Here is a 27,687-nt window from a genome sequence, read left to right on the forward strand (position 1 = left end):
TGGTCCCTGGTTAGGGGGGCAGCAAAGGGAAGGAGCCCAAACTGGCTTTATCACCAAGCAAGTTCACTGGGCAAGTGGAGTACCCTCCTGGGTGGGGAGTTTGGGGGGCACAGCTGAACATAAGCCCCCGTGTGGGACCACTGCTTCCCACCCTAGGCCAAGGGAGCTAGGCTCTTCCACAGCCCTCCCAGGGCCAGCGGAGCCCAGAGCCAGAGTTGCAGGCTGAGGTCTAGCTGACAGACTGTGGGCAGGACACCACCCCAGCATTATCTGATCAATTCTCATCACAACCCAAACTCCAACTGAAGGAAAAGACCCATGAATATGAGACAAGGCATTTTGGGTAGCAAGTAATTTTATTTTTCTTAGGGGTGATGGGAGGGCCCTCCGCGGCCCTGGGCTTGCAGCCCAGCAGCCCAGCAGCCCTGACAGAAAGCAAGCCTGTGCACCTGCTTTAAGTCCTGTCCGTGCACCTAGTAGCTCTGTGACCTCAGGCAGTTTGGTTAACCTCTCTGGGCCTCCGTCATCCATCTGCCCAGCAGGGATAAAAATGATACCCTCATCTGGGGGTTGCTATAAGGCTAAAAGGGCTGGAGAGAGGATTACCTGGCTCAGAGCAGCTGCTTGGTGGAGTCAGCTGGCACCGTTCACACAAATGCCAGCCAAGCCTCAGAGCTGCTGTCATCCCCAGCTTAAGTCTGGGGCACTTCCGGGAGGGAGATACGGGTGCTGTCACCAGAGGCAGATGGAGTGGGTGCCGGGCAGCAAACTCCAGGAGATCCCTGTGGATGCTGCTGCCCGCTTCTCCCATTTCACAGATGAGGAAACTGAGGTTGAAGACCTGGAAGTGACTTGCCAAGAGTAATAGGCAGGACAGGAAATTGGGGGAGACATTGGGGCCGGCCATGAGCATCCTGAGGATATGGCCTCGCCCACAGGCAAGGCCAGCCAGGGAAGCTGGGCACTGGGGCCTAGGCCTGGGGCTGTAGTCATGGCATCCTCCCATCTAGCCCAGTCAAGTCCTCGATGCATTTCCAGGCAAGGCAGCAGGTCATTTGCTGTCTTCTTTGACCTCACCAGCAACCTGTGTATGGAGCATCGACCCTGTGCCAGCCCTGGTCCAGGCCCTGGTGATCCAGGGAGCAACACACTGTTCCTGCTGTCTTGGTGTTTATATTTCAGTGGGCAGGGATAGACAACAAACACGAAGATGGGGTGGTGACAGCCACCACCAAGACATCAACTGGGTGATGGCTGGGCAGCGTGCTTAGAGGAGGCCTCTCTGAGGAAGGGAGACGTGAGCTGAGACATGGTGAGGTAAAGGACTAGCCTTTTGCAGAGGAGGAAGCCTGTGCAAAGGCCCTGGGGTAGGAAAGAGTTGCTCAGTTAGCTCAAGAATCAGAAAGAAAGCTGGAGGCCAGAGCATAGCCGCTCAGGGGAGGGCAGCTGAGATGGAGTCACAGGTGAGCAGAGGCTTTTATGAGCTGCTTTACATTTGAACAAGGTCCCTCTGGCTGCCACATGGAGTGTGGCCTGTTGGGAGTTGTGGTGGCTGTGGGATGACCAGGGAAGAGCCCATTGCAGGATGCAAAAGGTGGTGACTCGGTCTCTGAGTCTTACCAGTGGCTGGATTCCTGATAGCAGTCCAGCTTGTGATGAGACTAGTTGTGATTTACCCTGAACAGCCAGGTTAAGAAGCTGGGCAGTGGGGAACCTGCCATGATAGGGCGGGGAGAGCCGAGACTCAGCAGTGACAGGGGATCCCTGACTTGTCACTTGTCTGGTGTAGGTTCTGGGTCTGTGCCACTAGCAAAGGAGACTCAAGCAAGCCAGGTGCCTAGAGCTGGGTTCTATGTCTGGACAGGTCATGTTTGGTGCTAAGCCCGCTGCAGGAAGAGTGGGGTCTGATCTCTGTCCTGCCTCAGCGGGGAGTGACCTGGACATGCAGCCAGACTGAGCCTGTAGGTGGTGGAGTTGTCTGCATCCCACCAACACGAAAAGCCAAAATCCAGTAGTAGAGCTAGGACCAAACTTGTTCCTGGGACTTGTTGGCAAGAGCCAGCGCCTGGAAAGTCACCAGCATGGAGCCTGAGGAAGGTAGATGTAGGAAGGGAATTGCTGTGGAAGTGGTATGTTGACAAGGGCATGTCAAGGTCAAAGCAGCTGATAGGCTTCCAGATGTCCTGTGTGCAATTAGATAATCTTAGATATCGTCTATACGGGTGAAGAGTAAGATACATGGTGTCAGAAAAACCTGGTAAATTTTGGATCTATCTGCTTTGGTTGGAAGAAGCCAGAAGGAGAGAGAGAGAAGGGACAAGGGGACAAGGTGAAGGGCGGGTCAGCTCTCAGAGCCCCAACAGCAAGTGGACAGTGTGGGTAGCAATCCCAGGTGGTAGTGGTTCTTTGACATCCAAACTAGCTCCACTGACCACTACTTCAGTGGCCAAGACTCCAGTCTATACTGCTGGTGTCGACTCTTCGTGAAAAAATTAGAAAGGGTTTCCAGAAAGTTCCTCCAGAATGAGTCGCTGAAAGAAATGAAACCCAGAGTAGTGTGCCACTGTGCAGGAAGCCTTCCTGAGCCCCTGGTAGAGTGGGAGCAGGACCCTGCTGATCAAGCAACCTTCCCACCCATCCTACTGGGATCACCAGATTTCCCTCCTTAATGTGCATGCCACGGTCACGAGAGTTTCCGTGACTGGGTAATAAAATGAAGAGCCAGCACTTACAAAGCACTGACCCAAAAAAGCTATGTTTTATACCATACACGTAATCTTGCATTTAACCGTCTAAACTGCTCCGTGAGCTAGACACCGCTATTAGCAACAACTATTATACAGAGGAAACCAAGGCACAGAGAAGTTGAGGAATTTGCCCTAAGTCACACAGACAGTGAGCGATGAAATCAGTGTTTGAAAACCTGACTGCAGGGGTGCCTGGGTGGCTCAGTTGATTGAGCATCTGCCTTTGGCTCAGGTTGTGATCCTGGGGTCCTGGGATCAAACCCTGCATCAGGCTCCCTGCTCAGCAGGGAGCCAGCTTCTACCTCTCCCTCTGCCTGCCTCTCTGCCTGCTTGTGCTCTCTCTCTCTTCCTCTAATTAATTAATTAATTAATTAATTAATTAAAAAGAAAGAGAGAAAACCTGACCATAGAGTCTGTTTTCTTAACTACTCCACTGCGTGAGTGGTCCCTCCTGTGCCAACTAAAATGCTGTTTGCTTACTACATATCCACATCAGCTCAGTCTTAACTGAAAACGTGCCTAAAAGTCAGAGTTGAGTCACTTGTGATATTTTTTCTAATGTTCTTTGATGTAAATATATAACTGTTAATATTTTTTTTTAAGATTTTATTTAAATCTTTATTAAAGAGAGAGAAAGTGAGCACAAGGGCATACACAAGCAGGGGGAGAGGCAGGTGGATGGAGAAGCAGGCCCCCCACTGAGCCTGGACTTGATCCTGCATGCAGGACCCTGGGGTCACAACCTGAGCTAAAGGCAGCCGCTTAAATGACAGAGCCACCCAGGCATCCCAACTGTTAATATTTTAAAAACCATGTAGCAACTAAAATAGTTTTGAGGGACGTGTGGGTGGCTCTGTCTGTTAAGTGCCTGCTTTAGGTTATGCCCACCCTAATGACATCATCTTAACCCCAGCATCTGCAAATACTGAATAAGCTCACACTGATAGGGCCTGGGAGGTTAGGACTTCAGCATCTTTTATGGGGACACAATTCAACCCATAACCCATACCTTCATGGACAACATTTTGCAAAGTAGAGCTTCGTTAATTTATAATTGGCCATTCTCCAGAAAGTTCTGGAATGTTCTAACAAATTACATGCAGTGTGTGGTGCAAGACTGACAAATACACGAGGAAATGAGAGTGAAGAGAAGATGAGGAGAGAAAAAATAGGAAGCCAGGGGGTGAACAAACAGGCATGTGAGGGAGTTCAGGAGTGACTCTGAGCTTCCTGTGCACCGTGGCAAAGGAGCCTAGGTGTTCATGTAAACATATAAGTATATGTCACTGGGTCCCTCTGATGAAAACCAGATGACCAGCTGTCCCTGGTACTGGGTTCTTAGAGCCATTTGTCCCATCATCTCCCTGCAAAAGGACACTGTCTGAGGTCGTGGAATCTTCATTTTGAACAGATTTAGAGCTCAGCCTCTTAAATATCCTTGGGCCCCTACATAAAGCTAAATTTGAAGAAAGTCAAAAAGCACAGCATGGTCACCGCCCTCGCACTACAGTGGAGCCACTCTTCGCACGGGGATTTGGTTCTAAAGGTCAGAAAAAGTGCAGGCGGTGGCCCAAGAAACTCTTGGAAATTCCTCAAACTGATGATGAGGGGTAGTTTCCGTGAGTGTGTATGGCTCTGTACAGAGCACCCCTATCATCTCCAATAAGCCCCAGAGCATCGTCTTTCCTCCAGGGCGGGTCCAATCCCAGCTTCTTGGCTGAGCCTCCGATGAAGCAGGTGGCTTTGTTTAGGGTCTGCGCTACAGTGAAAATGTGTGATTTTAGACATTGGCATTATGCTAAGGGCACTGGATGTTCACGCCCCCAGAGGCACAAGGAACCTGAGACTTCCCGAGAAGACAGTGGAATCAAATCAGCTCACCCTTTCTAGGCAAAATCTGGACTGCTCACATGCTTTATATTTTGTGGGGGGCTGTCTTCTGGGGGACATGCACCAATGAGCCTCTTTATGTCTTCCTGGTGAATGGAACCTTTTATCACCATGTTGTCTCCTGTTCAATCTAGTGATGCTCGTTGCCCTAAAACCCACCAGCTTTCTTTTGTGGTCACTGTTTCCATGGTGTGTCTTCTTTTCGTCCTTTTGCTTTCAAAGTTTCTCCTTCCTTACGTTGAGGTTTGTCTCTTGTAAGCAGCATGTAATTGGGTTTTATTTTTATCCTCTAAACAATCTACGTGTTTTAATGGGTACATTTAGTCCATTTACATTTAATGTAATTGCTGATATACTTGAGTTTAAATCTAGTTTCATATTGTCTGCTTTTTATTGGTTCTGCCTGTTTTATGGTCCTCTTTCTTTCCTTTCTTTCCCTCTTTTGAACTGATTACTTTCTGTTGTTCCTTTTCCCCCTCTCTATTAGCTTGTTAGCTCTACATCCTTTTATTATTCTTTCAGTCATTATCCTAGATTGCAACACACATTCTTGACTTATCTGAGTCTACTTTAGATTAGCAAGTTTACACCGCTTCCCATTCAGTGGAAGGACCTTACAACTCCGTAACTCCCATTTACTCCCCTCCTGACTTAAATGCTATTATTGTCATGCTTTTTAATTCTTTCTAGGTCTTAAACCTCACTAGATGATGGTATCATCATTATTATGATTGCTATTATTTTTAATTTTACATAGTAGTAATTCAGATCGCCCATCTTGTTAACCTTTCTGAGCTTTGCACTCCTGGCTCTTTGCAAGTCATGCTGACTCTCCGGCTATGCCCCCAAGTCTGTCACCAGCTCTGCCCAGCCTCCCATCTTTGAGGCAGCTCAGATCAGAATCAATAGCTCCTTGAGGGAAAACACTTCCCAGGGGCTGGGTTTACCTCTCTGGGTTTCCTTCTCCTGCCTGCTTTTGACCCTGTAATCCTTCACAGCCCTGTTCACGTTCCACATCTTCAAACACACTTCTTTGTTTCAAACAGATTTCTATAATATTTGGTCCAGGTTTGCTAGCTGTGCTCCAAGAAAGAGTTGGTCTCCATTAACATTACTGGAAGTACAACCTACCGCCTGCACTCTTTAAAGAGTTATTTCTCCCCTTGCCCCTTTGCCTTTGGCCAACGTCATAAACTTGAATTTGTGTCAATTAAATGTGCATAGGATGCGTGAGAATGTAATTCTTCTCTGTCACTGTGACTGTCGTGGTTCTAATGAACGAGTTCTTATGTCCCGTGCCACTCTAGTCTCTACCCATGAGTTTTCCACAAGACTTCCAGAGACCTGTTGTCATCTTGAGAGTGAAAGAACATCAGTCTTTAATGTAGAAAGTTTACGTCCGAGTTGTCACAGTGCTCTAGGGCAGTGATGTATCTGAACCACTTTTCTCAGACAAGCTGCCAACCATAGAAATAAAGTAACACCCCTCAGCGTGATTGAATTAGAGGACCCTGACAGCCCACACTTAGCATTTCTATCAGGTACCAGTGGCAGAAAGACCATTCTGCTGAAGCCCTGAGTCTTATAACATAGTTAGTCAGTGTTCGTTATTAATCACAAGTGACAGAAACCCAAACTGGCTAGAGCAATGAAGGAAAATATATTGCTCCCAGACCTGGGAAGTCCAGGACTATAGATTTTGCCTCAGGCATGGAGGGATCCAGGTGCCCAGATGATACCACCGGGAAGCTGTTTCATCATCACTTAGCTCTAGTCTTCTCTAGTCCAGCAGGTCTCAAACTTGGAATGTGCATCAGAATTATTTGCAGAGCAAATGAAAACACAGACTTTTGGGCCCCAGCCCCAGTTTCTAATTCAGTGCATCTAGAATGGAGCCTAAGTCTTTTAATCACCTGACAAGTTCCAATGGGGCCGATATTGCCAGTCCAGGGATCACACTTTGAGAACCATATCTCTGGTCTCAGGCACAGCCCACATATGGCCCCCAGGGGCTCTAGGCTCTCTCTTACCGGCTCAGCAACCCTAGGGAAAGGGACTGCTCCTTTCCTAATAATTCCAGCGGAGTCCCCTGAATGGATCTCTAGTCTCCATCGCCTGGGAGAGGCAGTTCTCTCTGCCCCAGGCTGGGCCAGGAATGTGGTCAGATCTGTCCAAACTCTGTAGCCTGAGAAGAGTAGGGAAGGGCCGGTTCCCCGAAGGAAAACCTGGGTGCCATGCAGGTGGGTGCTGCTACAGGGAACTCAGAAGCAACTGTTATCCATTTCATAAATTAAGCACACAGATGTTTGCTACACATTCTCCAGGGTAGGATATGGACCAAAGGACCGTCCTATCCAGGAGGGAAGAGTGGAACCATTCAGTGAGGGCGGCATAGGAGCCTTGATTGCCTTCCTTGAAAATCATACGCATTCCCGGCCCAAAGAAGAGCTAGTGGCAAAAGGATGAGTATTAGAGTTACAGACAGACATCTGCGTACATACAGACAACTGTAGAGTCATAGACATCTGCCCATGGAGAGGCCCAGAGAAGCTCTGGAGATGAAAGAACACTGGCCCTGACGAGCCATGTTTATCAGCTGTTTATAGCCACCTAATGAGCTGTCCCCAAATCAGTGGCTTGAAACAGCAACCCTTTGACTTCCACTGAGGACGCTGCAGGTGGACTGGACGGTGTCAGACGGCCGGTCACTCACATGACGGCAGGCCACTTGGCCTGTGGACCTCAGCTGGGATGACCATCTCTGTTCCACGTGGTCTCGCTAGCCAGCACGTGGTGGTCTCAGAGAGGGCACACCCCAAAGCGTAAGTGCTTTTTTAAGACTCTGCTTGGTCACGATCGTCCAGTGACCTGTTGGCCAAAGAAAGCCACCAGGCCTAGCCCAGCTGGAGAAACAGACTCTACCCCTTGCACCACCCGCCTCAAGCAGGGAAGGGGAGGAATGAGTGAACACTGGTCACAGTCTCTTACACCACGGGAAGCGTGTGGCCTGATAAGGCCGCACTTCGGTGAAACGCATGGCAGTCTGGAGTATTCAGGCATGGACCACTGTCCCGGGCACAGCCAGCTCCCTGTCCCCCTGCCAGTTGGATTTTAGAGACGAGTGTGGGCATCTCAGGACAAAAGAGGGCTTAAGTCAGCTGTTTCCCTGGACCTTTCACCGCACAAATCAGTGCCCAGTTTCCAGGCCAATGGGCACCCAACCACGGCCAGTGGGGGTGCACCATGGAACCCAGAGGGTTTACGGGCCTAACGGGGGCCACTGCTACCCAGCTCCAGCCCTGTGATCGCCACATGGGAATGCTAGTCAGAGGTTACCAGCCCGTATGATTTTTTCAGGAGACACCAGGAATTCCAATTTTCAGGTGGATTTCCTCTTAAAAAAAAAAAAAAAAAGCTTGGCATCTATTTCCAATTTGAAAAAAAAGTGAAAGTCGCACAATACATGTCTGCCGCTGGATTTGGCCTTCGGGCTGCTGCCTTACGATCTTCTCCGTGAACCTTATTCTCAGGTGTAATATCCGCCCTTTCAGTGGATTCCCAGGTGACCTCCGAGGCCCCGCACATGTGGTGAGGGGTAATTTTGCTGAGACCCCGAATGTGAGCTTTTTGAGTCCCGGCTGGCAGGTGGGAACAAGTCACCCAGCCTGTGAGCCGCCTGGCAGCCCCACATCCCCCTCTCCTCTCTTCTCCCGTGAGATGTGTTATATTCACGACAAATCTCCCGTGTTTGATAGGCTCTTTGTTTCCCAGGGAGAGAGAGAGAGAGAGAGACAGAGACAAGGCAAGTTTTGGCGCGGCAAAGAGCAAGTGGAGTTAACGGGAGAGGGATGGTTTTCGACCAGAAAAGAGCAGTGTGGGATAAATTAAAATGTGCAATTTGGTTCTTGCTGGTGGCACAAATTTATTGTGTGAATAAATCTGCCATTCTCTAGGTGTACGACGAAAATAAATCCGCCCTCATGTGGTGTTCAGGCTGGTGCAAAACGGGCTCGGCCAAGTGAGCGATGAGAGCGTCGACACGAGTTAAAAGGTGGTTGCCTCATGTGTCGTGAGGAAATGCTCAGTGAACACGAACTGATTAGCAGAGATGAGGTTCAGGAGGATGAAAGCGCCCTGTGCCGACGTTTCTGGAAAGCCATGGGTGGGGAAGGCTCTGGTAGGGGAGCTTCAGGGTTGACCTTCAGAGAAAGGGTGATTTAATTTCTAAAAGCATCATCTTAGCATAGTATGACTCAAAGGCACAGGCAGCTCCCGGTGATCATGCTGTCGGGGGGAGCGTTCCCTCCCAAGGGAAAGATGCTTGGCGCAGAAGTGTTTTTGCAGCCAGAACTGGACTCCACTGGAAGAAAAAGCCTTTCTCAGTATCCTTTTTGAAGAAGAGGTGAGTCTAGGGTCGCAGCGACCAAGGACAGATGGTGGTCTCTGGCGCCCTCTTCCACCCCAGTCCCAGGCCACTGAGGCAACAGAGGGCGGGCCACTTGCCCACAGAAAGACGGTAAAAAGGGAGGGGTCGCCACCCAGCTCCCTTTAGAACGACTTTATACGTGCTCCATGTGGGCCATGGAGGAGGAGCTCATGAATTGCAGGTTCTGCTTGTCCTGACAGTGCCTAAGACTTCCATTGACACAGGGGTTTGCCCTCCCTCATGTCATAGCGTGAGCACATGTGTTTAGCTTTACACACGACCTCAGTCCCTAATTTATAGAATCACCTATAGATCAGAAGGAGCCTTGAATTCTTCAGCTCTGCTTTCCTGCAGATGGTGGAGGAAACAGTACGCTGTAGTGATATTCACAAAAACTGAGACTGACAAAGTTTGGGGTTGAAATCATTTTCCGTACATCCCTTTGACAAAAATCATCATGCCAAGTGCCAGGGTCGGAGCATGAGGCCTTTTGGGCTGACATGGCCTCGGGAGACATGGCCCACATGAGAACCAAGGCCGAGATCTCTTCACCCTCCTGCCCACTCCAGGCTGCCTTGCCGTACCTCATCTGGCAAGCCCCACCCACCTCAGGGCCTTGGCACCTGCTGTTCCCTTGGCCTGGAATGGCCTCCCTGTGTGGGTATTTGCAGGGCCCACTGCCTTCAGGTCTCCGCTCAGATGTCACCTACCCTAACCAAGTGGCTCAAATAGTGTCTCTTTCCCTGCATCACCTCTGGCCTTTGCCCCACTTTGTTCCTTGTAGCACTTGTCTCCACCTGCCGGTAGATCCAGTGTGCACCTGCCTGGTCCGTGTCTGTCTCTGCCCCTTGACTGTGAGATCTGTGAGGCGGGGGGGCATGTCATTCCACAGCTTAGGGTAGGTCGAGAGCCTGTGTCATTAATAACCTTTGCCTTGCCAGGAACCCATTTCCACCTCAGCTACCCTGGGGGCGAGGGTATGAATTTTTCTGTTCCAGCTTCAGTTTAGCTCAAGACCAGGTCTTTCAGCTTCCTTTGATTCCTCCTCCCTGTCCCTGTCCCCCTAGCTACTCCCAGGACCTGAGCCCAGTGTGGCCGTCTGCATCCCTTTTACCCACCCGCATTTCCACACCAGTAAGGACCCCCACCCCCACCCCCCGTCAGCTTGATATGCTGAGCTGCTGCCAGTCCTCCTTTCTGCTCTGTTTGGGTATTTGTTTTACCGTCTCATTCCCTCGCCCCTCCCCCTGGCCCCATTGCAGAGCAGACCAAGTTCCTCCTAAGAAGGGGCAACAAGGAAGGCTGTAAAGTGGCCTTGACCGGGATGAGCAGAATCCCGGGACACTTTCCCAGCAGCTCCTTAAACATTTCTGTCGCTGGGAGCAGCATTGGGGCAACAATGAGAGACAGTACATCAAAGTCAGAAAATGACCCACTCACTGTTTATTGCCCAGGCCGGCCATCCGCAGGCATTTGAGGTTCCTTTGGGTGCCCCTGACCCTCCTGGGAGAGTGGTTTGGACTTGTTGTGGCCTTGGGGTAGGCTGGCCCTTCGGGCTCTATTGGCCTTCATAAGGTTTCTTAAAAACCAGAGTATGTCTGTAAACACATAAAATTCAGGGGATTTCACATAGATTTCAGATTGTAGCTTTTCTTGGGCGGGGGGATAAAAAGACAATACTGAGAGTGTAGCTCAGATGGCAGCTGCTGGCTGGAGCTGGGCTGCCGCCCCTGGCCCGGGGCATTCAAATTCACAGCCACTCCCTGGGCGCCTGGTAGAAACTGATATGCCCTCATTTTGGTTGAGCTTTCCCATAAAAACCCATGATCTCCCATCAGCCCAGTGCCCAGCCATACTGGAAGCCAGCCTGGTGGAACTGCCGTGCTTCCACTCCTCTCCTCCCAAGGCCATTCCCGATGTTGCTGCTAGAACATTCCTTCAGATGCAGCATTCTAACACGATGTAGTAGACGGGTCAAGTGCTGCATGGAATGCTCAGTACTCAGCGTGGATGGATGGGCTCAAGGACTCAGTAATCAGAGGATGCTGTTTCATATATCCTAAGAGGTCACCCGTGAATTCCCAGTGTGTTAGAGGCCGGCGTCTGTGTCGATCTTTGACATGACTGCTAGTTGATACAATCCAGTCGCTTCTGCCTAATTCACACCTCTGGCACAGACCTGCTCCCAGACTCAGACTCGAGTGTGTACGTGCAACTTGTTGGCTCCACTTGGATGCCCGAATCATACATCTTGGGCTCAATCTGTCCAAACCTGATCCCCTGCTCTCCGCTCCCAAACCTGCCCCACCCAGAGCCCCTGTCGCTCAGCCCTTCCTCTCTCCCAGCCACACCCACGTTGTCAGGCCACCCCATGGGCCCTGCCTTAACTACATTTGCAGGATCTGACCACAGTCTGTGTCCCTTCCCTGCGGCTGCCATGCCTCCCGCTGGCTGCAGCTAGAAACTTCTAGAAACCTAGTCCCTTCTGTCCCTAGCTCAGCACCTAAGTCAGGTCAAGTCCTCCCCTCCTTTAGAGCCTACCATGGCTCTCCCTTTCACTCAGAGTAGCAACCTTGTGACCTCCACAGCTTTGAGTGATCCCCAACTTGGGTCTCCTGAACCTGGCTCCCTGTCTCAACCTGTCAGCCCACACACGGTACCTGGCTGCTCTGTGAGCACACCGCCCACGGGTGTGTCCACGCCAGTGCCTGGACCACAGCCTCACCCACCCGCAGCCCCACTCTGTTCTGCTCTTGCCTGTTCTTCCGTAACATTTTCTGACATCTAACACTCTATTTTGTTGATCATTTCCCCCGGCTACTTGTCCTACTTTACAAAGCTGGGTTCTCCAACCATCTCGTCACTGCTGGGTCCCCAGTGCCAAGGACAGAGCCAGTCACAGTGGCCCTCAAGAAATTTTTGCTGAGGGGATGAAAGTCAATTGGGAAAAGCCTCTTTAAGCATTCTGATAGAAACATTTCGGGCAGTTCTATTTTCTTTTTTTTTTTTTTTTTTATTTGACAGAGAGATCACAAGCAGGCAGAGAGGCAGGCAGAGAGAGAGGAGGAAGCAGGCTCCCCGAGAGAGCAGAGAGCCCGATGCGGGGCTCGATCCCAGGACTCCGAGATCATGACCTGAGCCGAAGGCAGCGGCCTAACCCACTGAGCCATCCAGGCGCCCCAGGGCAGTTCTATTTTTAAATGGAGTTTTTTTTTTTTTCCCCTAATATGGAAAGATTCCACACATAAGTAATTGAGAGGGTGTTACAGTGACCTCCGTGTGTCCATTACCTGGCCTTGGCAGTCATGAATTGATGGCCAATGTCTCTTCATCTACATCCCCACCCACTGCCCAGATGATTAGGAAGGAAATTCGAGTCATCATTTAATTTTATCTGCAGATAGTTTAGTCTGCTTTCCTTTGCTGCATAGCCCTCTGTTGGGTGGGCGTACCGTTATTTATTTCATTCAGCCAGTCTTACTGGGCTCTGTCTGCATGTCACTTTATAAAACCAATTGTCCTCTCCTTAGAACTTCTGGAATCGCCCACAGCACTGCAATGCTTTTTTCTTAAATTGGGATGTAAAGTCTTTGCAATTCTTGTTGCCCATGGAAAAGCAAAACAGGATAAAATAAAATATCCCCAGATACCCATCTGTCTCCACGAGAGCATATATTATTCCCCCTAAGTACTTCGTTAGAGCTTACAACTTTTTATTTAGATGCGATTTCAAACTTAAAGTTGCAAGGATAGCACAGTTGACCCTCCATAGACCCTCTAGCCGCACTCACCCGTTGGTAACATTTTTGCCCCAGTTGATGGATTGATCGGTTTTCTTTTACATAAGCTCCAGGCCCAACATGGGGCTTGAACTCACGACCCCAAGATCAAGAGTGGGACGCTCAACCAACTGAGCCAGCCAGGCACCCCTTGTTCCCACTGATTTCTGTTTGTGCTCTGTGTGTGTCTGTGTGTGGATGGATGTGTGTGTGTGTGTGTGTGTGTGTGTATTAGAGATTCAGTTGCAGACATCATTCTCCTTTACCTCTAAACACTGCAGTGTGTGTCTCCTAAGACTGGGGCAATTCATTTCCCATGAGCACAGCACACTTAGGAAATTCAGGAGGGTAAGCATCACTCCAATACTGTTATCTACGCCACACACTGTATTGGGGTTCCTCTACTTGCTGAAGTAATGTCCTTTCCACCAGTGTTTTCCCACCCAGGATCCAGTGCCAGGTTTGTAACCACATCCTGCTGCCATATCTGCCCAGTCTCCTTTAATTTGGAATCGCTCTCTGGGCCTTTTTTTTTCCTTGTCTTGTGTGACCTTGACATTTTTGGAGAGTACAAGCCAGTTGTTTTATAGAATGTTCCTCAATTCAGGTCTAACGGATTTTGAGCTGCACTCCGTGAATGCGGTCTAAAGGTGCACCCCATTTCCCGCCTGCAGGACCTGGAAGCCGCCGCGAGAGACCCCTCTCGGCCACCCGAAAACCTGTGCATGAGGCTGAGGACCGAGAGGAACACGCCTCAGCGGTGCTCAGGGCCATCCAGGTGGAGAACGAAGCCCTGCAGAGGGCCCTCCTCAGCAGAAAGACTGAGCCCCCCACCAGCCCACTGCAGGTGCGTTCAGGGGCAGAGGGGAGGGACCACAGGAGGCTCCCCGGGGACCTGGTGGTGTCTGAGCAGCACTTGCAAAAGGAGATGTTGCATAGGCATCCTGAACTCATATCTGCCCTGCTTTCCTGCCCCTGACCCACTGCTCCTGTTCCAGAAACTTCCCTGGCCTGGCAGGTGTCTGTGTTTGTGTCCTCCACCTTCAGCTTTGCACAAGAGGCAGGAGGATGGAGGCTTTGGACACGCCTCGGTTACACACCCCACACTTCCAGCTGCTCCCCGGGCTCTAGCACTGGCTGCCCTTTGGGGCATTCATTGAGCAATACCTGTTGTCTGTCTTCTTGGAGCTCTCAGTCCTTTGCCCCTGACGTTTGTGTCTATGGGATCTCAGAACAGTCCTTGCACCTCTGTGCCCTCGTCTGTCCATGCAGAGTATACAATGGATGGCTTTCTTCTGACCTCAGATCATGTGATTATATCATTCTAGGACATGGAGGGACCAGCAGCAAAACCGTGGACCAGTCTGCTGAAGGGGAAAGAAGAGAGCCCTGAGGTCGGTGAGGACTTGAGCAGGACAACAAAACCCCGTGCCCACTGTCCCCAGCAGCACCCAGGAACCTCCAGGCGGCTTCCCTCTGTGGTCCCTGCAGGCCCTCCCTGTGCTCCCTGAGCGCCGTGTCATTCTGGCCATTTCGCGGATAGGGAAACCTGGGCTGGAGTAGCTTGCCCGAGGTTCCGAGTGGGGGGCCAGAACTCACTCAGGCCCCGGGGACTCCAGTTCCTTGTTATGTTTCTGCTGTGACAAGACAGCACAAAAACAAATCTTAGGACCCTGAATAAATAAATTGTATCTGTACCTACCTAGGTCAGTCAGACCTATCTCAGCAAAGAGGGCCCCAGCAAGTTCAGACGCGAACGAACACAACACCCAGAAATGTGTTTGTTAGATTGTGCACAGGTCTAGGCCATGTGCTCGGAATACAGAGGTGGCTAAGTCAGATCAGATTAGCCCCTGGCCTCAGGGAGCTTGCAAACAAGCAAAGTCTCTGACTTCAGAGAGACACAAGAGGAGAAGATTATAGATGGTGGCTACCCTCTGGAAGGGTGGTCCGAGGAAGCCCCTTGGAGGGTCCCATTTGAGCTGAGCCCTGTGTCTTAGGGAACGAGCCAGCAACATGGAACAGCAGGTAGAAGGGACAGGGGAGTATGTTGAAGTGGGAAGAACCTGACTAGTGGTGGGAATGGGGGGCACCAGAGGGTAGGGGGTGGACAGGGCGGGGAAGGGAGACGAGGTGGGGAGGGGAGGAGAGAGCTCCCCAGAGCACCATCGAGGTTTCCTTTATATGTCCCTCCTGTTTATTCTGTTCTTTCCTAGCTGTTCTTTCCATCGTCCGCTGACATTTCTGACTGGTCTGCGGACTGCCCACCCCGTAGGCATGATTTCTGGATAACCTGACCCCAGACCCGCAGAGCTTCCAATAACTAAAATCATTTGCAGATGGAGAACAGAGCACGTTTCGAGTTTAGATGATAAATGTCAAAGGAGGATTAAGAATGAAAGGGCCGTAAGGATGTCACTAGAATCCTTCCACGGAGTCTGGTTACTCTGTAGCAAACAGAGCAGGGGTGTGACCGAGACGGGGAGATGAGATTTTGATGAGAGAAATTTTTCAATAGCTGATTGAGGAGATCGTTTGCTGAGACTCCCCGGATCATGAGAAACAGAGATCTCTTGTCTTTTTGCAGAGGTCGTGGTGGGGGATCCTGGATCTCACCAGCACATGTAGACTCTGTCCCTCTCAGTCCTTTTCCCTCTTCCTGCTTCCTAAGCATTGCCATCCCCCTCCCCCGCAGCTTCCTACAGCCCTGGCCACCAGCTCGACCAGCCCGCAGGAGCCGTCCAGGGCAGCAGGGGGAGCCAGAGCCGTCAGCGAAGCCATTGACAGAATCGGCCTTTTGGGGAGCAGGTACTTACCAAGGTGGCTTCAACACAAAACCAGAACCCCATAGCAATGCAGCTATGAGAATCTCGTTATCTGCGCTTTCTCTTTGCTTCTCCTATGTTATCCCAGGCCCACGTAGAGCTGCTCCCTTATACCGGACCTCCCTCCCCCTCCGACCCTAAAGCACGGAACAGAGTTTATGTCTTTCCCGCCGGAGTGTCTTTGCTGGTCCGGTTCCGTCTATCCCGTGTAAGATCTTATCCACCACCCACCCCAGAGTACCCCGTGCAGCAGACAGTGGTGAACTCGCTGTCAGTGGGCCGGGGATGGTGGGAGGGGCCCCCCCTGGGCATCCCTCTAAGAATCTGCAGTCCTCAGATTGGAAACCAGGGCTGTGTCCCCTGACAGCCACGTGTACAAACCCACAGGTTCCACACGGGAGAGAGCTAGTACCTGAGGGTACTTCCATCCGATACAGCTCTGTTTGTGGGCGGCACACGTGTCCCCCAATGCTGCTTTCTTCGTCCTCAAGATCCTTGGTGCTTTGGGTCTTGAGGGTCCCCTGCCTTAAACAGCACACGTGGGGTGCGTTTGCAAACCCCACTCTGCTCAGTTGCGAATGCCTGTGGTCCCAGAAACAGGAGGTGCAAAGTAGGTGTGTGGGCCAGGAGTAGTGGGGGTTTTTAGTAAAGGTCCAGAAAGCAAATTCTTCAGGCCTTTCACTTGGTTGGTTGGTTGGTTTTAACAGCCCTTCAAAAAGGTAAAAGCCATTCTCAGCTCGCAGGCTCTATAGACTGTGATCTGCCACCCCCTTGCTCTAGACCCTTTGAGTTACCAGTCAGCTTCACCATCTTAGCCATCTTTCCGGTCTGATGCCATCTTGCTCCAGACAACTTCCTCTACTTGGCTCTTCCTTCATGACTAGTTATCCGGTTATTATAAAGGGGTGGGGGGGACAGCCCGTGTGCACCTTTGAGCTATACACGGGGCAGGGACTCTCTTCTCAAACCATAGCTTCTTCTGAGCTAGAAAAGTTGGTGCTGATGGGTCTGATCTCTGGTGTGAACCATCTGTCACTGCCGGTTTGCTAAACCAAAATCCCCTTTCAGGCAGCAGCAAAGGCTTCTGAAAGTGCTCCAGGCCATCGAAAGCGACTCTGCCCAGCTCAGCATGGTTGCTTCAGCAACGGAGGAGTGTGTGCCAGACCCAGAGGTGAGAACGTTGACTTACAGGGATTTCTAGATGCATTCGGCATCTCGCCTGAAAGCCAAGGGTGGAAGGGTCCCTCGGTGCCATCATCTCCGTGCGGTGGGGATGATGACACAGGTAAACTTAACGTCTCTCTGCCCGAGTCTCCATCCCCCTCCCACCCAGCACCCAGGCAGGCATGGGATGGAACCAGGGGTCACAGCAAAGAGAAGCCTGTTCACACAAGAGGCAGTATAAATAGCATGTAAGCCCAGAGGAAAACGTCCAACGTCGTTGGCCATCAGGAAATGCAGGTTAGAACAATCTTCATGTCCCACTTGATATCTGAGCTCCAGGATTTTTATTTTAAGATTTTATTTATTTATTTGCCAGAGAGAAAAAAAAGTAGAAGCAGAGGGAGCGGCAGAGGGAGAGGGAGAAGCAGGCCCCCAGAACCCTGGAATCATGACCTGAGCCAAAGGCAGACGCTTCATTGACTGAACCACCCAGGTGTCCCTCCCAGATTTTTTTTGATGATAACCTCTAGGACTGGCGAGGTCAAAGCAGGCTCTCCCAGCTGGCAGCAATGTAAATGGGTGGAACTCTCTGGAAAAGCAGAAAGGCCGGGCTCAGGAACAGCCTTAGAGATACGTATGTCCTCCCAGCCCAGCGATCCCGCTTCCTCACCCTAAGGAAATCACTGAACACAAAGCAAAAGCTACAGGCACAAAGATGTCTATTGCAGAAATGATTGGAAGTAGGGAAGAATGAGGAAGGAAAAAACCAGAAATAACATAAATGTCTCAAGATAACGGAGCTAATTGGGAAGGCATGATACATGAGCACAATGCAATGGTATAAAAGGAGGGTAATTATCATTATGGGGATTATGCAGGATGAGAATGGCGAGGAGATAGAGTTAACTGCAAAAGGTGATGTGAATCTCCATTGGGTCTGTTGTGACAGTGGGACCATGCAAAGCCACGGCCGTGTGACATGTTAATGCACGTGAACCCAAAGGCCAAGGCAGCATCCGGGCAGAAGGGTAATGGGGGTTCACGTTTCTTTTGTGTTAGGAGGTATGTGTCCCCCCCCATATCCTTCTCAGCCCTTCCTTTGCCCAAAGCACTCACCACTCCCACGAATGGCCAGGTAAGCCCTCCCAGAGCCACGCAGAGAACTCCCATGACAGCAGAAAGAACCCCACGCCAGCTTGGACCCGAGCTCTGGCTCCGGGTCTGGTGCCATTGTTTAGAGGGCCTGTAACCTTAGACAGACCTCTTAGGCTCTCTGATCCTGGGAGCGTGCGGCTGTCACATTGGGTAAATAATCCATGACCATGGGCTGCCATGAGGCTAGAACAGAAGAGTCTTGTGAGGACGAGCACCTCGATGGCCTGGCACACAGCAAGGAGGAGCCAGCAGATTATCAGTTGGAAGTTCGACATCTAGAGACATCAAGAAAATTCAAGGCTTTACCCCACCCCACCATGCCCCCTGCATGAAACAGTTAGTTGCTTTAGAGGCACATTAAAAAGAGCCTGGATTGATCAAGTCTTCTTAAGGTGAACAGAAAACCCGGGGCACATGGAATTATCCAAGGAAGGGAAGGAAATGGCAGACTCTTAGAGTAAATGCCACAGTGGGGACCAGGTGGGGCTTGATCCAGTAGCTCACGCTGCATCTCCACCATCTCAGCTGCATCCTTGAGCTCTGTCCGCACCTCAGCACCCAGGCCTGGCTCTGCTATCTCCCTGGGACCCCTCAGTCGCTGGACTGGTTTCTACCTCTTGCCCTCATCCCCTCAGGCCCTATGGTCAGGAGAGAAGAGCATGTCCACCACCCACAGGACAGAGAGTGGGTCATGGGCCCATCACGGAGCCCCCCTCTCCTGGTGGCTCAGGGGACCAGCCACACTGCTTCATTGGACCAGTCAGGCTCCTCCTCCCTGGGGTGGGAAGGGGCCCATACCCCTCTAGGACCACCCTCGTGACTGAGAAAAGAGAAGGGGTGACTTCCCGACCGGAAAATCAGAGGTTCTTGGTGAGAGCAGGGGAGGAGGCAGTGAATGCCGGAGCCCAGGAGCTGCCCAACCAGCGCTTGCCTTCAACCCCCACAAGGGATTATAACTAAAGCAAGCAATTCAGAAGCAGGTGAAAGCCATCGAATCCCAACCTGGCAAGTTGTGACACTTCCTTAGTTAATAGACCCTTCAGCTTCTTCATTCCAAGCCCCGCTGCATGACTTCACACGTTTCAGATTGCACGGGTTGTGTGATCCAGCAGCCCCTCTGTGAGGCAGCCTGCCCGCCGCCCTTCTGGGCCTCCTCCTCCGAGCTGCCGACAGCCAAGGTGAACCGTGCCGCCTCTCCGGGCCTCCCACCCGGCTCACCTTGACAGTACAGCGCCCCTCCCCAGCACAAGTTCATCCACCTCCCAATCCCAGGGGTTGAGAGTCCTCACTGTCCTGCACACCTGGGACTCACGCACGGTCAGGGTCCCGCACAGCCCCCTGCGGCAGAGAAGGACGGTGCTGCAGGCTCTGCTAATAAAAGCCAGCCCCATGTTCCTTCTTGGAGCTGGGAGCTGACCTCCCTCCTTCCCTCCCTCCCTGTCCCCATCCCCATCACGTGGCAATCAAGGCGAGTCCAAACACACGCTGCGAGCGATAGCACGTCTCGCTGGCTATTAATTAAAAAAATAAGTAGGGAACAGTTGCCGTTCATTTGCTCAACTCCCTGCTCACAGAACCGTTGCAGATTACCAGTGCTAATTAACAGAGGGTATGTGCATGCGGGGAATGCACCATTTTATGAGCGACTGATCCGTGGCGACCAGCACTGCAGTTGGGCCCCGAAGGGGCCTCCGGAAGCCATTCTGCAGCGTGACTGTTTACTGATGGCATTCACGCAGCCCCGGACCAGACAGCCGACCCACGAAGGAGGCAGCACTCGAATCAGCTGGGGGAGAAATGGCTAGAACTGGACCCTTAGGGAGCGTACCTGGGGCCAGGATGCGTGACAGAGCCTTCCCCAGTGTCCGTATCTCCCTTAGTCTCCACGACAGGATGTCAGAGAGATGGTGTCATCATCTCCTGTTTCCCAGCCAGGCTGAGGGACATCAAGTGACTTGGCCAGGGTCCTTCGTTACCGACCCAATTCATCTGCGAGGGCGGCCGTAATTTCGCACCGCAGATGGGGTGATCTAAGCAACAGAGATGCGTTTTCTCACCGTTCTGCGGGTTGAGTCCAAGAGCAAGGTGTCGACAGGTGTGATTTCTGCCGAGGCCTCTTCTCCTGCTTTTCAGAGAGCCATCCTCTGGCTGTGTCCTCACGCGGTCTTTCTCGAGCATGAGCGCCCCTGGTGTGTCTCGTGAGCAGCTCTCCCCTTTTTGTAAGGACATGGGTTGGACTGGATTTGGGCCCACCTTCATGGCCTCCTTTTACCTTAGTTAGCTCTTTTAAAGGCCTTGTCTTCAAATACAGCCACATTCTGAGGTACTGGGGTTAGGGTTTAGCGTCTGAATTTTGGGGGGACATAATTTATCCCATAATACCATCCCCAATTCAGCCAATGGGCCACAAACACTCGATGATGGGGGAGCGAAGAGCACGTTCAGGCAGAATCTGTTGCTTTTTAGGCATTTTTTGTTATTTGCAAACTCTTACGGAAAATACTGCTGCGGTTCCATGGTAACTATGTGGTTTTTTTTAAAGATTGTATTTATTTATTTGAGAGAGAGAGAGAGCACAAGTAGATTGGGGGAAGGGCAGAGGGAGAGGGAGAAGCAGGCTCTGCTGAGCACGGAACCCAACATGGGGCCAGGCGCCCCATGTAATAATATTTTAAGTGCCTGATAAATAGGAGCTCTTTTAATTTTGGTAATAACCATGTGTAAGGGTGCATTCTTACTCTCTTTATATGGATGGGGAAACCGAGGCCCTGAGTGGCTAAATTGTTGCTTAGTGGTAAGCTGAATCCAGCCTGTCCCATTTTGATCCTTTGGCATTCTTTTCTCTTTGTTAAGGATAAATTGAGAATAAAAGGCGGAGACATCAAAGATGCCATCTATGTGACCTTGGAAATCCTGTCCAACTGGGGCCATGCGTCCTGGGTGGGTCTCACGGAAGTGGAGTTCTTTGACCTGCACAACACCAAGCTTTACGTGTCGCCCCATGACGTGGATGTCCGGACCACGAACACGCCTGGGGAGCCAGGCCACCTGGTCAACAGGAGCTTAGCTGTAAGTGGTGGCAGTACCGGTGTGCGTCTCGGCCTCGTATTTTGATGCATTTTCTCTGCCCACAATAGGGCTGTGATGCAGATGCGGGTGATACAGGTGTGGGGAGGGGAAGAAGAATAGAATCTTCCACTGTCGTTCATTTGGACAAAGTAGGAGGAGCCCGAGGGAAAGGTCCCGGTGAGGACCTCCCCGGCCATCCCCCCAGCTCATTCCCGGATCCCTGCTCTGTGGGTTTTTCTTGGGAGGGGGAGCAAAGTGGAGCCAAGTTGCCCCCTTTCCTCCACCCTGTAGTTTACCCCAGGCACCACCAAATGTGGGACCCCTGGGGGTCATTGAGGTCATTGCCTTCGTTTTATAGACAAAGACACTAAGGCCTGGGGAAGAATATGAATTAGTCAAGGTCACACTCCTAGAAGGTAGTGGGGCCATGTTCATAGCCTACCACTTAGGCCCCAGGCCCACACTTGCTCAGAGTCCTGCTTCCCAAGAAACATCAAACCTTCCTGTCCTTTAAATATCTAATGGTCAAAAAGAAAGAAAGAGAGCACTGGTGTTTGCTCCTGTCTCCACTAGCACGTTGGACACAGAGGCTGGGAGCTAAGCTGAGGCAGGCCGCCCCACCCGGTCTTCTTTCCTCTTCAGTGCTTCAGCGTCCCTATTAGTTCCCTCCAGGAGGGGCCTGAGAAACTGGGGACAGCTTTTGCCTCTGTATACGGGTGGGGAAGGCACAGAGGTGACTTGTGGACAGCTTCCCTTGGGCGCTCTTTGACACCTTTTAAAATTTTCTCCCCTGTAGCGGTATTCTCAATTCCAAAGAACAAGTTATTAATTTTTCTGAAAAAGTATTAAAAATGAAAACATTCACCATACTTTCGGTTCCTGCCTCCTGCCAGGCACGGGGCATCCTATGTATAATTTTATTTATACCTAGTAGGACACAGGCTTGAGAAGCAGAAAGGCCTGTGTTTGAAGCTTACCATTTACAGCCTTGTGAGCGTGGGCGACTCACCTGACCTCTCCTTTAGTTTCTCATCTGTCACATGGCACAGTATTAGCCCTTCTCTTGCAACAATGTCACGAGGATCAAACGTAGCACCATGCCTGGCTCTTCCAGAGGGCCCCAAAACATCAGTTCTTATTGTGCTTGTTATTGTTATTAGTCATAGTATTGATACCATTAAGAAGTAGATATTCCCCTTTAAAGACGAGGAAACAAGAAAGGCGAGCTCTCAGAACTTCAGTCCTAGAGACCCACATTCTGACCTTGACTCGGTAGCCTTTGGCAACTTGCCTGTCTTCTCTGAAAACCAGTTTCTCTGCTTCCTGAAAAATAGAACTGGAGGGTGGATAATCCGTAGGACTGGTTTGTCGGCAAAAGAAATGGGAGTCTGGCTCACCTTGGCAAATTTCTAACAACTTTGTTGCAAGTCTTTGGGTAGCTGGTCAGTCGGTGATCCCCCCCAGGCCAGAAGGGGCAGCCCCAATGGTCACGTTGGGGGTTTAGGTGGCATCCAGAATGCATGAGCACCAAGGGTGTGGTCTTTTTGGGGGAGCAGGGGGCAGTGTTGGTTCGTTGGTTGGCCCTCCTGTCACTCTGCTGGAGACACACCATCCCAGGAGAGGAAGGCTGCTGGCCAGCATGGCTAGGGAGGTGGGCACCTGAATGCCAGTTACACTGAGATGCCACAGCAGGGCAGGGAGGCAGTTCTCCCTGGAGAAGTTCAGCGTTGTTACTGAAAGGAAGGCAGGGGAGATGCTAGGGATCTGAGAAACACCACCGTTCACAGGTTTAGACTGGGTGGTGACAGCCCACTAAGACCAGCAGCTCTGTGACCTTGAAAGAAACAGGTCCCATAGGTCATGGCCCCTGGGAGGCTCTGGCCTTGCATTTCCTGCTCTGCTTCCTGCTTTGAGTCTGTAGGCGCCCGTGTATGCTGCAAGGGCTTAGAGTGCCCCTCCCTGCCCCCTCTCCTTGCGCAGAGCAGTGGCATTCTGGAAGCCTGCTGTATACAGAACAGAGCCTACCGGGGCGATAAAAAGCGTCATTGGGTTTGATGGGGGCCGGTTCTCAGGATGACTTTTCCTTTTCCTCTGTTCAGCAGAGGCTGGGTGAGCTTTGCCACACAACAGGCCGGAGGTTCTGGTTGGATCTGGGTTTTAAATTTTGGGCCCCAAGGTTGGGACAGGAGGCTGCCATCTCCCGCAGGCTACCAGATCTGTGGGCCCAGCCATGTGTGTGCGGGATTACCCCTGATGCCCTGGCACGGGGTCTCCCCGATGGTCGTCCTATTTACTGGGCCCGGGACCTCCAGCTCATAACTGCCTCTCAGGACCACACAGTTTCACTGGGCTTGATTAAAGACCCACAGCGCTCAGGCCAGGACCGCAGACATCCCTCGGCCCATCCTTACCGGAGCCTCGAGTTCCTCTCTGCATCTGCTAAATGAGAAACCAGGGCTCAAGGAGGACAGGCAACTTGCCCCAGCCATACCACCGTGGAGTGGGGGAGCTCGGCTGCAGTCTCACCAGGAGGAAATGCACGTGGAGTCTGGGCTCGAAAGCGAAGTCACTTCAGTGGAAGAGAGCAGGAGCTGCTCATGCTTGGAGCAAACACTTTTCCACTCTGCACCCACTCCATCTCTTACTGGCCTCACCAAGGCCCATGGCTTCAAGACGATTCAAAATGGATACACCAAGGCTCGCCTGCTTCTCTGAGTTCCTGACTTGAATTCTCACTGATTCTTCCTCCAAAATGGAGCCCAAGTCTGGCCCCTTCTCTCCATTTCCCTCTTGGCCCCTAAGTCTGATCAGTGTGCCGTCCCCTCTTGCTGGCACTATGAAATGGCCTTCTGTCTCATTGTCTTCTCTTCCAATCCCTTCCGCTCCATTTTCTACTCTGGGTCCAAAGTGATGTTTTACAAATGTCAGCCGGCAACCTTCCCCTACTTAAAACCCTGGCCATGACTTTCCAGTCCACATAGAAATAAAATCACGTGCCTCCCATGGCCTGGGAAGCTGTCTGTTAACAGGCCTCAGGCTCTGCCTGCCTCTTACACCCCTACCCCCCGCACGAGGCTCCAGCAGTCACAGGGGCTTCCTTCTGCGCCTCTGATGCTCCCAGCTCATCTCACCTCTGAACTCTTCTGGAGTTCTGCCTTCTCCCCATTTGGATTTCGGCCCAGATACCACTGTCTAAGCAAGCCCTTCCCTGACTACAGTGGGGAGGAGTCCTGTTACACATCATCCCAGAAAATGTCATTTTCTTCAGGGCACTTCTCACATTAAGAAATGATCTTGTTGCTTGATCATTCTCTGTCCCCTCCATTAAGCTACACATCCTTGTCTGCCCTAGCCATACTATATCCCCAGCATGTAAATGTACACCATATATTTTTTTGTACTTTTTACTTGGAAGTCATCATATAATCACGGGAAATTATTTTTTTAAAATTGTGCAGAGAAGAGAAAAATAATAGAGGGAAATCAATGAAGCCAAAAGTTGGTTTTTTGAAAGGATTGACAAAGTTAACAAACCTTTAGCTAGGTTTGTTAGCTAGGTTTGACAAGGAAAAAGGAGAAAGGATTCAAGTTACTGAAATCAGGAATGAAAAGGGGGACATTACTCCCAACCTGGCAGGGGGAGAAAAGATTATAAGGGAATATTCTGAATAATTTTTTTTATAAACATATAATATATTTTTATCCCCAGGGGTACAGGTCTGTGAATCGCCAGGTTTACACACTTCACAGCACTCACCATAGCACATACCCTCTCCAATGTCCATAACCCCACCCATTCTGAATAATTTTATGCCAACAAACGAAGATATCCTGGACAACATCCTAGAAAGACACACATCACTGAAACTGACCCGACAAGAAATAAAACACATGGCTAGACCTACAGCAAGTAAAGAGATTGGATTAATAATAAAAAAAACTTCCCACAAAGAAAAGCTGAGGACCAGATGGCTTCATGGGTGAATCATACCAAATATTTAAAGAATTAACACCAATCCTTCACAAACTCTTCTAAAATACAGAGGCTGGTATTACCCTGACAACAAAAACCAAAGACATCCCAAGAACAGGAAACTATAGACCAACAATCCCTTATGAATAAGATATAAAAATCCTTGACAAAACATCAGCAAACCAAATCTACCAGTTCATAGAAAGATCTATACACTGAAACCTAGTGGAGTTGACCCCAGGAATGCATGGTTTATTGCTCAATATACAAGAATCCATCAATGTAATACAACATGTTAATAGAATGGGGGAAAAATAACCATGTGACTCTTAATGAATACAGAAAAAGTGTTCGACAAAATTCAGTACCCTTCTGTGATGAAAACCATAGATGAACCAAGAATAGAATGAAACATTCTCAACCAGATAGAGGGCATCCGTGAAAACCCACAGCTAGCATCATGCTGGTGAACGAATGCAAACTTTCACCCTAAGATCAGGAATAGGACAAGAATGACTGCTTTCTCCCTTTCTGTCCAAGCTTGTACTGGAGATTTGCCCCAGGGCAGTTAGGCAACAAAGGAAATAAGAGGTTAGAAAGGAAAAAGTAAAACTATATTTGTGGGTGATATGATCTTATATACAGAAAACTCTAAAGAATCCACAAAAATTACTGATAAAGTGTAATCAAGTTCAGCAAGTTTACAGGATAAAAGACCAATATACCAAAAAAATCAGTTGTATTTCTATACCCTAGCAATGAACAATCTGAAAAGGAAATTAAGGGGAAGAAAATCTGTTTAAAATAGCAGCAAAAAGTGTAAGATACTTAAGGTAGCTCTATTTTTAACTTCTTGGGGAACTTCCAAATGTTTTCCACAGTGGCTGTACCAATTTAAATTAAAAAAGAATAAGATACTTAAGAATAAATTTCACCAAATAAGTGAAAGACTTATACATTGAAAAATACAAAATATTGTTGGTGGGGATTGAGGAAGACCAAATAAATGAAAAGACATTCCATGTTCATGGATTGGAAGAATTAATACTATTGATATGGCTGTGCTCCCCAAATTATCTACAGATTTAATGCACTCTTATCAAGATTCCAGCTACCTATTTTGTGGAAATTGTTAAACTGATCTTAAAATATATATGGAAGTTTAAGGGACCCAGAATAGCTAAAACAATGTCAGAAAGAACAAAATTGGAAGACTCACACTTCCAGTTTCACAACTTACTACTAAGCTTCGGTAATCAAGATTGTATGGTACTGGCATGGGGATAGACAGATCAGTGGAATAGAATTGATAGAGAAATAAACCCTTACATCTACAGTCAATTGATTTTCAACAAGGACGCTAATACTATGGTTGGAGAAAAAAGTCATTTTTTTTAGCAGATGGTATTGGGACAACAGGATTTTTGCACATAAAAGAATGAAGTTGGATTCATACCCTAACATCGTCTACCAAAACTAGCTCAATGGATCAAAGGCTGTAAAACTCTTAAAAGAGACATAGATATAAATCTTTGTAGCCTTGAGCTTTTCAATGAGGTCTTAGATATGACATCCAAAGCACAAGCAACACAAGAAAAAATAGATAAATCAGACTTCATCAAAATTTAAAACACTTTTGCATCTAAGGACATTCATCAAGATAGTGAAAAGCTTATAAAATGGGAGAAAATATTTGCAAATCATATATCTGATAAGGGTCTATCATCCAGAATACATGAAGAAAAGAACTCTTAAACTCAACAACAAAATGACTGAACACTAGCTTACGAAATGGGAGAAAATATTTTCAAATCATATATCTGATAAGGGTTTATCATCCAGAATACATGAAGAAAAGAACTCTTAAACTCAACAACAAAATGACCCAACACCAGCTTACAAAATGGGAGAAAATATTTGCAAATCATGTATCTGATAAGGGTCTATTATCCAGAATATGTGAAGAAAAGAACTCTTAAACTCAACAGCAAAATGACCCAACACCCTAATGAAAATATGGCCAAGGTACTCTGCATAGACTTTCCTCCAAAGAAGACATACTTGGCCAAGAAACAGATGGAAATGTGTTCAACATCATTCATCATCAGGGAAATGCAAATCAAAACCACAGAGAGAGATCACTTGACACCCACAAAGGTGTTACTATTTTTTAAAAGAAAAGAGAAAATAACAGTATTGACAATCGTGGGAAAAGCCTACCTTCCCAGTGGGAACAGAAAAGAAAAATGGTGCGGCCATTGCGGACCGTAGTTTGGCTGTTTCTCCAGAAGTTAAATGTAGAGTTACCACATGACCCAGCAATTCCAATCCTGGGTACAGACCCAAGGGAACTGAAAATGTGTTCCCACAAAAGCGCATACATGGATGTCCATTGTGGTATCATTCATAATTGCCGCTAGGTGGCAATGACCTGAATATCTATGGACCCATGGGCCGATAAAGAAAACGTGCTATAGCCATGCAGTGAAATAGTACTCAGCTCTGAAGAGGAAGGGAGCGCCGACATCTGCTACATCACAGATGAATCTTGAAAACAGGGCACTGCGTGAAAGAAACCAGACACAGAAGACCATTTTAGTACGATTCCATTCATAGGCAGTGTCCAAAACAGGCACTTCATAGAACCAGAAAGTAGATC

At 49.6% G+C, this 27,687-nt stretch overlaps 1 protein-coding gene across 6 annotated transcripts in view; it reads left to right on the top strand.

The window, feature by feature from the left end:
- KATNIP (katanin interacting protein) overlaps nucleotides 1-27,687 on the top strand; it is a 173,588-nt gene that overhangs the window by 93,079 nt on the left and 52,822 nt on the right. For all 6 annotated transcript variants that reach the window (XR_007124556.1, XM_047714380.1, XM_047714384.1 and 3 more), the window contains 5 exons: nucleotides 13,517-13,689; nucleotides 14,171-14,236; nucleotides 15,538-15,650; nucleotides 16,736-16,838; nucleotides 20,840-21,055. Coding sequence is in view for 5 of the 6 variants with exons in the window: in XM_047714380.1 (XP_047570336.1) it covers nucleotides 13,517-13,689; nucleotides 14,171-14,236; nucleotides 15,538-15,650; nucleotides 16,736-16,838; nucleotides 20,840-21,055 (671 nt within the window). In the remaining variant the exon portion in view is untranslated. The remainder of the gene's footprint in view (nucleotides 1-13,516; nucleotides 13,690-14,170; nucleotides 14,237-15,537; nucleotides 15,651-16,735; nucleotides 16,839-20,839; nucleotides 21,056-27,687) is intronic.

The sequence above is a fragment of the Lutra lutra genome, chromosome 18 (genome assembly GCF_902655055.1).
Source record: "Lutra lutra chromosome 18, mLutLut1.2, whole genome shotgun sequence".
Classification (NCBI taxonomy): domain Eukaryota; kingdom Metazoa; phylum Chordata; class Mammalia; order Carnivora; family Mustelidae; genus Lutra; species Lutra lutra.